The sequence below is a fragment of the Rhagoletis pomonella genome, unplaced genomic scaffold (genome assembly GCF_013731165.1).
Source record: "Rhagoletis pomonella isolate Grant_MI unplaced genomic scaffold, Rhpom_1.0 Rhpom_scaffold_00003, whole genome shotgun sequence".
NCBI lineage: Eukaryota > Metazoa > Arthropoda > Insecta > Diptera > Tephritidae > Rhagoletis > Rhagoletis pomonella.
Window position 1 is genome coordinate 40265747 of NW_023458557.1, and position 12049 is coordinate 40277795.

General features: G+C 36.4%; 1 protein-coding gene across 1 annotated transcript in view; it reads left to right on the top strand.

Annotated features, from left to right (window-relative positions):
- Positions 1–7242: 7242 nt before the first annotated feature.
- LOC118736225 overlaps positions 7243–12049 on the top strand; it is a 6366-nt gene continuing 1559 nt past the window's right edge. Inside the window, exon 1 of the mRNA XM_036466312.1 lies at positions 7243–7582. Within this exon, the coding sequence (XP_036322205.1) occupies positions 7243–7582 (340 nt within the window). The remainder of the gene's footprint in view (positions 7583–12049) is intronic.

A 12049-nucleotide genomic window follows, 5' to 3' on the forward strand; every position in this document is an offset into this window, starting at 1 on the left:
TTTTTTTTTTTTTTTTTTTTTTTTTTTTTTTTTTTTTTTTTTAGAACATGATGTGTCATATTTTGTTTCTTTGGCTTGTGTGCCTGTTTAACCAAATGAGTAAACTGGAGTGCTTATTGTTTGGTTGTTTTTTTTTTTTTGTTATTACTAGTGGTGTTATACTGCTTTAAGTCTATTCTATGAATTATGATTTCTTTATTGTTTTTATTGCTATTTCCTATGCTATGTGGTATTAAAGTAAGATTGTTATTCTTATCAATATTTTTAACTTTGTAGTGTCCGTTATATCTATTCTCTAACTTATGGGAGGCCTCTTCTCTAACTAATGCTAAATCTCCTATGTTTATTTCCTTACTATAGCTACTTTTATCATAATTCGTTTTTTGCTTTTCTTTAGCCTCTTGGACTAATTTCCTAGCTCTTTGCTGGGCTATTTGAAGTCTATATTTTACCTCTTTGTCGTATGCTTCGTGATTGTACAAAGGGCTGATTTTATTTTCTTTTAAGAAATCGTAGTTCGGTGGGATTTTTGCAAATATTAGTTCAAATGGGCAATATTTGTGTGTGGTAGATGGCGTCGTATTGTAACAATACGCGAAATACCTGAGGTATTCATCCCAATCGTCTTTGTCACTGGATATGTATGAACGTATGTATTCATTGAATGTCCGGAGACTGCGTTCTACAGTACCCGAAGTTTGATGATGATACGGTGTTGAAGTTTTATGTTCAATTTTTAACAATTTACACAGTTCTTTGAATAATTTGTTTTTGTATTCTGTGCCCATGTCTGTCGTGATTGTTTTCATTTGTCCATAAATCAAGATGAAATGCTCGAACACGGCTTTAGCGACTGTCGTTGCGTGTTTGCTTGGGACTGGGATAGCTACCAAGTATTTGGTTAGATCGCATATAATGGTAACTGCATACTCGTTTCCATTTATCGACTTCGGTAATGGTCCGACTGTATCGATTTGTACAATATCAAATGCCTTCGGAGGTGTCTCCGTTATTGTCATTTGTTCTTTTATATGCTTGTTAGTCTTATTTTTCTTACAGTGGATGCAGTTTTTTACGTATTTTCTTACGTCATTTTTCATATTCAGCCAGCTATACTTCTGCTTGATTTTGTCTGTCATGCGATTTATTCCTGGGTGGCCACCACTGATAGGATCGTCATGATATTTATGCAGAATTTCTTTAATTTTCCCGGGATTTGTCACGTATATAACCTCTGGGGTCAGTGCGATTGTTAGATTTTTGAGAACTTTGTTACCCATTTGTATAAATTTGCCTACTGCAGTATAATTTCTTTTAAACAATTTGTCCCCTAAGGACAACTGTATTTGTACAAGTCCTAAATTGCCGGCATCTTTTTCAAGCCTGGTAAAGAATTGTCCTAAGTCAATCTTATCCTCAACAATTAGGTTGCTTGTATCCAAATTGCTACAAATTTTCTTTCCTTTTTTGAAATATAATTTCGGAGGAGTAAAAACGAGCTCGACATGTCTTTTTACTTCAAATTTATTTAGCGCTTCGTATATTCTGGGGTTCTCTTTGTGACTTTCTTTATTTTCAGTATTACTTGTGCTGATGCTTTTTGCTGCTGATCTTGTTGTTATTTTCAATATTTTACTTGCTTCCACTGACATATCTTTTAAGTTTGTGATTGTTATGCGGGATAATGCATCCGCAATGTGGTTTTCCTTTCCGGCGACATACTCCACTTCGAAATCGTACTCTTCTAAATCGAGTCTTACTCGTGTCAGTTTTGATGAAGGACTCTTCATTGAGAATAGGTATGTTAAGGGACGGTGGTCGGTTTTAACTAGAAATTTTTTGCCATAGACATATGGTCTGAAGAAGGTTATGGCCCAATGGATTGCGGCCAATTCCTTTTCTATTGTGGCTTTGTTGATTTCACCTTTTGTGAATGACCTGGAAGCGTAGGCAATTGGTAACTGTTTGCCATCGTGTTCTTGGCTAAGGACTGCCCCACAAGCGTACCCACTAGCGTCTGTTGTTATGCAGAATTCTTTATCGAAATCTGGGTATTGCAGAAGTTTTGGACTAATTAATGCTTCCTTTAAGTAGACAAAAGCTTTTTGACATTCTTCTGTCCATTCGAAGGAAACATTGTTTTTGCAAAGCCTAGTTAATTTTCGTGAGTGTTCTGCGAAATTCGGTACAAATCTTCTGTAATAGTTGCAGAAAGCCACGAATCTCTTAACTTCGTCCGCTGTTTTTGGTGTTGGGTAATTTTGAACTGTTTCAAATTTGCTCGGATCGGGTAGTATTCCCTTGTTTGTGCATTTATGTCCTAAATAAGTTACTTCTTGGCTGAAAAATAGGCATTTATCTGGATGTAATTTTAGGTTGAATTTTCTGCAAGTGGAGAATACGTCTCTTAAATTTTTTGGCATGTGGTTTTCAGAACAACCTAATACAACTAAATCATCCATGTAGAGAAATGCTTGAGATGGCTTGAGGCCTGCAAATGCTAGGGTCATCATTCTTTGGAATGAATTCGGTGCTACTTTTAATCCGTAGGGTAGTCTTTTGAATCTATAGGTGCCATTATCGGCTGTAAATGAGGTTATATCCCTGGAGTCGGGGTGTAATTCGATTTGATGAAAACCTGACAAAATGTCTAGGCATGAAAAATATTTTGCTCTTCCAAGTTGGTCTAAAATATCGTCAATTCTTGGAAGTGGGAATTTGTCTGCTGCTAGCTTTTTATTTACTTGTCTGTAGTCTACCACTAATCTCCACCTTTTTTCTGTTTTTCCTGGGAGTGATTTTTTAGGGACTAATAAGATTGGGCTATTATATTCTGATATAGAGGGTTCTATTATATCATCTTCTATTAACTTATTTACCTGTTTGCTTATTTCTCCTCTTTGCGTTTGAGGCAATCTATAATTTTTTATGTAAACAGGAGTGTCATCCTTCATGTATAATTTTTGTTTATAAAAATTGTTAGAGGAGATTGGTTCAGTTTCTAGTGCAAATATGTCTATGAATTCTGTGCATAGTGTTGTTAACTGAGAGTTGACAAATTTTGGAAAGTTTTTTGTTAATCTTTTTAATTTCTCTGTATCGTTGCAATTTTTATCGTGTGTGGAGTTTCTTGGTTTTCCGTCTGGGTGCAGCTGCGCACGTTACGGGTCTGGTTGTAAGGTCTATTGCCATTTTGAGCTTGTGATCCTCTTCGGTTATTATTATTATTGCTGTTGGACCTCGAGTTATTGTTGTATCTCGGCTGCGGTCTAAATCTCCTACTTTGGTAATTTCCATAGTTGTTACCTCGGTAAGCTCCACGGAAATTACTCCGGTACTGACTCTGCTGTCGTAAATTCAAAATTGTGTTTGAGCTGCCCGTTATTTCGGTACAGCTGTTCGTAAATTTAGAGATTGCATCGTTCGTAGTTGTGAACATTCCCGCTTGCATTATCATTTTGACCTTGTCATTGGAGCAGTTTTTACACATTGCTTTGACTGCTGCTTGGGTTGAATATCTCGTTGCTAAGTCTGGGTTGAGTCCATCCGAGATATATGCTCCTTCCAATGACCTAGTAATTTTTTCTATTTCTGCTGTGTATTGATTAGCAGTTTTGCTACGTTGTTGGATGTTCAGTTTAGCGGTTAAAACTTCTACTGATTCACCCTTTATTGCGTTTTTTAATTTTGTTTTTATCTGTTCTATTGGGTTTTCGGTACTGATAAAATTTCTTGCCGTGCCTTTTAGCTTGGTTTTTATCATTGTTATCGCTAAGGCTTCGTGATCATCTTTGATTTGATCAAGTATATCAAGGGCATCTAGGAAACTGTGTAAGTTCTCCGGCTTACTATCAAACTCTGGTAGCACTGATGAAGCAGTTTTAATAAATTCGACTACAGTTTGTCTAACGGTTTCTTTTCTTCCACTGATGGAGTTTGGCTCAAGGAAGGTGATTGAATCGGGCTCTGAGCACGTTCTGATAAAATTGAGTTGAAATCGATCTGGAGTTTTTCCTCTACTGTGGTTGGTATTGTTACTTCTATATTGTGTCTAGCTAAAGAATATACCAACTTATCTCGTACGGCGAAGAAAAATTGGCGGACTTCTTTCTGGTGTTCTTTGGTAAGTATACGGTCTGTTGTATTGATCACCTGTCTTATTCTTTTTAGAGCTTCTAAAATTATGTTCAAATGCTTTACTACTGTTTCTATTTTTATAGTAGCATTTTTATTTATGCATTTGTACGATTTACTAGCTTTTGTTTTTTCTTCAGATAATGCGTCGTATATTTCTTGCCATTGGTTCATTTCTTGGAATATCGAATTTTTTGTTTAGACGCGTTGTTGTACCATGTTCAATTGTCTCAATTTATTCTTTATATAATTTTTTATTAGAATTGCAATTGCGACAATTAAAAATGTAGTTACGCATGCGAAAATAGTTAACCATTTATCTGAGATTTCTTCTTTGTTTTCTATACTGAGTTTTGGTTCATACCTGACCAGTTTATATTCAGCGTTTTTCTCTCCAGAATTTTCCTTACCCACTTCGTATCCTGCTATTCCTATTAGGATACCGTGTAATACGGTTTTCCACCATGCCATTTTCAAAAAGAAAATTAAAGTCGTTATGTGTATATTTTTTATTTATTTATTTACTGAAAAGAATCTCTTACAATTTAATTTAATCCTCATGAGGGAATACCATCCTCATCATCCTACATGGTTCTTCTTCTCTAATTGTAGGCTTTTCCACATCATCTAAAGTAGGTTCGCTAGTCATACCTATTAGACTCCATAATTCTCTTAAATAAGCTAATTCTCTCTCTCTCTAACTTTTAAAGTTGCGTTTTGATCCCCCTTAAGTGGGTTTTTAGAAAAATCCTTCGACATTCCAATTTACTCAGTTTGTTATTAACAAGTTTTATTATTTTCTGAAAAATAAATTATTTCTTAACATATTTATTTTTTCTTTTAATCTTAATCTATCAACCGTATTTGTTGTTAGATTCAGTAGCCTAAAAGTTTCGGCTATTTCTTTCCTTTTTTTGAATTGTTTACCTCCCCGTCTCCTTTTGTGGATTTTTATAGGGGTAGGTATTTTAGGAATTTCTTCCTTTTTATTAAGCTTATTCCGTCGCCGATACTCTTCTATGGTAAAGGCGTCGGACCTTGCTTTGCAGTGTTACGACTCTTAAGGATTTTTTCGGAAATTTTTATGAATTCCTTTATGTTGTCTTCGTACTTTTTTAAATACTCTATTGAATTCCTCCTGAGTCGTAATCTCCTGCATACTTATGTAAAAAAAATTTTTAATGCTTATAAGAAGCTCTTTTTTTCTTTGTTTTTTTTTTCAATTAACTGTTGACATTTTTTTTTTTTTTTTTTTAAATTTCCTAGGCAAAATTACAAAAAAAAAAATTCCTAAGCAAAATTACAAAAAAAAAATTCCTAAGCAAAATTAATTTTGCTCTTGGTTAAGCGGCCATGAGGCGTGCTCAATTTATCTTAACTTATTTATACTATCCTTTTTAATTTTTGTTTTCTTTGCTGCCTTGGAGGGGTCTGGTTGCTGTGCTGCCAGTCAGATTCCTTCAAATATTCCACCCTTTTATGCTATCGAAGCTCTGGAGGTCTGGTTGCTGTGCTGCCAGTCAGATTCCTTCAAATATTCCACCCTTTTATGCTATCGAAGCTCTGGAATCATCCTTTGATAACCCAAGATCATATATGAGAAGATGTTCATCCGGAGATTTCGCAGCTACGTTTTGAGCGAATAGAATCACAGCTGGAGCTTCATCATCTTGCCCGTATGTTACCAAAGAAAAATTAGACTTAGTGCCGTTGTAAGGTGTTATAACAGTCCGTTATGTGTCACTATTTTGAAAATGCTTTACACTGTGGGAATCTTTTGTAAAAATTGACTGTGAAAACCCGAGTAAAGTGAACTATTTAGAATCTATTTGCAATTTCTTTTTCTCAGTGGCGCGCGGTCTTTTTAGCGGTTTGCTTATTGAGCAAATTTTTCCGCTGACTAACGACCGAAGCCTGGCAGAATCGCCATGTAAATTAAAGAAATGCTTACGTGTAGCGTGCAACAAGAATTCATTTTTTATTTGAAATTACTTTCTTTTTATACAAAATTTCTTGCACTAATTTACACTAATACTTACAAACTACAAATGTGCATATGGTATGCTAAATCAGCATATGTGTCATAGTTATTTTGGCAGTCGCACTGACAAACTGACGCTGACGATCTGTTAAGCTGATCGTCACGTGAGTTGGTCAGTGTGCCTGTCTCGAGTAATGCAATTGGCAAGTGTAAACTGAACTGTGCCTTTGAACGTTTGGTGTTGAACTCCCGCTGAGTTCATTATGACTTATGTGGGTCCTGATGGCATTGACATCGTGTGCGGTCGATATTTGTAAATGCATTAGAGTGGTGTATTTACTGTAATACTACACAATGGTTGTTGGCTAATAACGCGCTTTACAGAGATGTTCGTGCGGCATTCTCCAATATCATAGACCTGTCCTTTATTGCAGAAATTGCGGAAGCATCTGATAATGTCCCCTCAGAACTCTTTCCAGAGTCGCGACAAACACACATTTTTAGAAGCATTGACGTAAATGTAGCTATTTTGCAAGGATCATTCCAACAAGGCAGTGAAAATTTTAGCTCTGAAACACGCGGAAAATGGTGTACGGTAATTGCAGTAGTCGCTTGCACTGGTTTTAACCTTTCCGATCCTAATACGTGGTGTAAAAGTTATATCGGTTATATTTTAATATTGGGAGACAAGTACTATCGTGACTGTATTGCTGCTCGAGTTAATCCAGATGAGCGCGAATTGAATCGCGAGTACTTAGCTGATACAGAATTCTTGTCACTAGTTGTCTTTCAAAGGGGTGGCTGTGGATTGTGGATCAGCGTTTAATGGACATATCGACAAAGATAACAGTGAAAATTTCCCTAACTAGAAAAACGCTTTACTTAGTTGTTTCCAAAACAATAATAATAATAAGTTGGCACTATTAACTTCCAATGCGATAACAGTCGCTGTGCATTGCAGAATCCAATCCGAAATGCCTACATATTGGTTATTCGATTCGCATGCCCGCGGGGCCAAAGGATACAGAGCCCCATTAAAGGGTACGGCCTGTTGCATGCATTTTCGGAATTTTGAAAAGTTATGTACCACTTTACGAAAAAATTTATATATTTCTCATAAATATAAAATGAGTTCTACAGAGTCCATGATGCTAAATGTTTATTGGTTGACACCTATAATAATATCAATGGAAATAGAAGATATTGAAAATCAATCGGTTAATCAGCAGCTAAACCGCATGTCGTTTTCTCACCATGCAAATCTGCCCCAAGTTCATAGTGATACGAATGACGAAGCAACCCGGTATTCCTTTACAACGAACATGCTCCGTACTATTGATGTATGTGTTCCTGACCTAAGCAACATTGTTTCCGTCGACCACCAGGAGACTAAAGTTAGACTAGGAGAAATCACTCGTAAAACAGCGCCACCCAATATAGAATGGGAGCGAAGAATGGAGGAATTAGGTTGGTAATATTTGTTTCCTGATGGAAAAAATGAATTTGGGAAGGAAAGAGATATCCCTATAACGGCTTTAGACTATTTTCAAGCTAGAGTTATGGGCTCAGAAGCACGATTCCAAAGAAATGATTATATGTTCTTTGCTTTGTCAGTTGCGAATACTTTCGAGCTAAATCCAGTGTTTCTGTATCCTGTAGAGTGAAGCAAGGACACGGGGAACAGACACCTCAAGTACTACTTATTAATATGTATCTTACTAAGAGGAATCTAAGAGGTTCTGCTTCTTACTGGCGACAGTGTTCTTCAGAGTTGATCGCCATGGTTAGAAGTCTTGGAGCTCCGACATAGTATATGACTTTTTCTTGCAACGATTTAAATTGGCCAGACATGATAACGGCGTTACTTATGGCTGATGGCGGCGATTTACGTAACGTTGAAGCACTATCATTTCACGAACGTTTACAACTGGTTCAGAAATATTCAGTGGTAGTTGCACGGCAGTTTACTGTACGTGTAAACGCTCTTATTCGGTATTTGAAAAGTAGTAATACATGCTTTGGAGGTTCTGTTGCAGATTTTTATATCGGATAGAATTCCAAAATAGAGGCAGCCCGCATCTACATATGTTGTTGTGGTGTGAGGGAAGCACAGATTTTTCCACCGAGTAAGACATATTAGTAATTGAGAGAGTTGTCTCATGTTCATTAAACTGTGACGATCCGACTCTGCGCAGTTTAGTTGGAAATTTGCAAATACATAAGCACACCGTCACCTGCAGGAAATATCGTAATGCTAGTTGCTGTCGATTTGACTATCCAAAAGCACCAGCAGACACTACAACTTGTTTAGGTCCTGATGAAGCACTATCTAAAAATGGTCGCTTTTGTATACTGAAAAGAGCAGCTAATGAAACCATGGTTAATAATTATAGTCCTGAGCTTCTTTCTCTGTGGGAGGGTAACATGGACATACAACCATGTGGTAACGTTAAGGGCTGTGGCGTATTATGTGGCAAAGTACGCTAGTAAAAGTGAGACTCATGTTACACGAGATTTAGTTCGGGAAGCAATCACAAAAGCCAAGACAAGTGGAGGTGCCGTATGGAACCAATTGTTTGCGGTATCAATGGCCATTCTGCGACTGGTTAGTGCTCCTAAATTATATCGCCTTTGCCATCTTCCACTTAAAATAAGCAGTCTAAAAGCAGTATTTGTTAATAGCTGCAAAGCATAATAGCGATTTCGTCTGCTGCGTTTCCACGGTGATGAAACAGAAATTTCGAATAACATTTTCGACTGTTACGTGCTAAGACCTGAACAGCTCGAGAACATAAGCCTCGCTGAACTCTCAGTTCGTTATGAGACTGTGTTATCTACCACATGGACTGAAGATGATGGCGACATAGAAATGAGGGGTGTAGACGAAGAGTCGTTAAGGTACATCAAATTGAGGGATACTAATGAGGATACGTAAGAAAGCCGCAATACTACGTACGCGGTACTACACTATCAACAGCGATAAAGAGGCATATTATTATAGCCTTCTTGTTTGCCATAACCCTTTCCGTGACGAAAATATACTTATGGTAGAAGGAGAATCGGCTGAACAATGGTTTTTAAGACGCCGCGCCGAGTTAAGACCTCTACTTCACAACGTTAGCTCCGAAGAATTTGCACATGCAGAGCAAGTAATATAGCAAGCACTTGCTCAAGCCGCATTCAACGCCGTTAGTGACACGCGTACTGAGATTACACGAGATGCCAGAACAATATATGCTGATGAACACATAATGTACGACCAAGATGACGATTGTGAAAGTTTCCAACAACGCACAGTAATGACAGACGATGTATTTGATGGAAACATTCTCAAATTGAATGTCGAGCAAAAAAGTCTTTTTCAAAAAATTACAGCAACAATTCAGAGAAATCTGAACGGCGAAGACCAAAAGTTACTACTATTTATTACTGATGGAGCAGATAGCGGTAAGTCTCTCGTGCTAAAACTACTTGTAGAGCACATCAAGCGTTGTTATGCTCCTACCTTAGACGTTTTGTTAAAACTTACTTTCGTCAAAGTAACATCCTTGACTGGAGTTACCGCACGTTTAATATTTGGCAAAAACCTAACGCAGTCCTTTATTTGCCTATTGAAAAAGGAAATGCTCGACAATATAGGCGAATGACTGGTCACAAATTGGAGCAAGAAAGGAGAAAGTGGCGCCACATTGATTGGTTGTTCATCGATGAAATTTCGATGGTATCTTACGAAAACCTTCTAATGATACATCCGATGCTTGAAACACAATACCCGGCGAAATTCGCCGAATTGGGCGATGCCGAACAGAATTGGAGCGGTAGCGAAAACAGCTGATACCATTTCGTCGCACTTTTAAGTTAGGTGACCATATTTTGAAAAAAAACTAAACCATGTTTAGAAATGATGAAATGATAACAAATATAAACATAAGGCAAGGGGGAATTATTATAAATTATTTTATTTTAAGCCAGATTTAACGAATCGAGTACTGTATTTTTCAACCATCAAAAATAATTCGTGTTACATGCTGTTTTCTTCTAAATCTTTGAAAGTAAAAAAACATACGGCCACCTTTGGCATGTACTGCCGCCATCGCCCAGCAGAGCGATAGAAATAAATCTATCGCCACGAAACGCCGCCGAGCGAACTTCGCATTTCGCTTTGGATGTGTTCAATTTCATATGCCGGCGGGTGTTCTAATTCTGACAGCGGTAACAGCAGTATGTTTCCACGGTGAGGTTGCAAAAATTTAAAAATAACGATCGGCTATTCGGAGAAATAAATATATTGATCTTTGGCGACATCATGCAACTGCCTCCTCTGAAAGGGCGCTGGTGTTTCATGCAACCTATATGGTGTGAATTAACACAAAATTTGCGGCAACAAAACGATCAAAGTTTCATTTGCGATTTGGGGAGTTGACCACTGCGGATTTGAAGTTATTGTGTGAAAAAAGAAACGTGCCGTTAACAGAGGAATTTGAAGATGGTGTTGTTATTCGCATTTATCCCACCGTTAAGTAAGTCGATGAATATAATCGTAAAATGACAACTGATATTGCTGTAAAAAACACAACCTATAAAATCCACGCAGTTGATGAATCACGTGAACCAGCCCCTTTTGACTTTGAATTTTAAAAATTAGAATTACTTCAAAAACTTATTTAAAAAATTGAGTCCAATGTAGGATAAAAGTAAGGGTATCATATAAAAGAAAAAATTCTGTAGAATTATAACAGAATCCATTTTTTGGTGTATAGGGACGAATGGTCACGGAAAATGTCCTTTACAAATTTAGTCCTTAAATATCCTTGAAAATTTGCAATATATTTTTTTAATTATTGGTTGAGGACTAATATACGCATGAACTCGTCATCGAATTTCGTCCTGCAAACTTTATTAACTCAACAAGATAAAATTTATTAAAAGCGCATTTTCAAAACCTATTCGTCCTTGTAAACCATAAATCTTTATTGTGTTAAAATTCTACAGAATTTTCTCTCTCATTTGGTACCCATATTGTTATTCTACATTGCACTGATTTTTTATATAATTCTTTGAATTAATCATATCTCTAAAATTTCTAAGTCCTTTTAAATATAATCATAAAACCCAGTTTTACTACATTTGGCCCATAGTTTCGTGCGCACATCGATTATTTTGTGTGTTTTGAAATTCGTTAATCGTTAGTTTGAAAATTTTCATTTTGATTTGATTCTGATTTTCCGCTTTCCGGGCTGTTTCAGTAATTCGGGAGCAAAAATTAGTCACTCTCTCACAAGTGTCAAAAATGTGTCAACACGTGCCAAAAGTGCCCAGTGCGTGAGGAACGAAAAAACACATTTCGTGCCCGGAATTAACAAATTAGCTCTAAACAATGATTTTATGTGGATTTATCTTATATGGATAATAAAATTAGCAAATATATACATATAACCTTATGAAAAAACGAATATCTTAGTATTTAAAAGGTTACCAAAAGAAATGTTTAGCATTTTTTCAGCATATGGTGATACGTGGTCAAGTCTTTTTAGCCCAAATACATATCATGCAATATTGTTATAGAGGCATTTCATGTCACGGTGCCAACTCTGTGCGCGACCTTTAAGGATTTTGATGAAAGTTAAAGAGATTGAAGGTCTAGGTGATATGAATATACGCGCAGTATATTTTTCCGATATGATGTAGGGTTGCCTATTTACACGGGACATAAATTTTAAGAAAACGTAATACATACCTTTCTTTAAAGTGCTGTATTTTGGAAACCATTTAACGAAACTTAATGAAAAAAAATGTGTTTCTTCCTTTTTATTATGGGCTTTAATTATAAATTTTTTACATTAATGTGCAACGTATAAAAAATGAAAAAAAGTAAACATTTATCTTTTTTTTTGGTTTTTGTAGCGATCACTTTGTAGAATATATTTTTTTTTT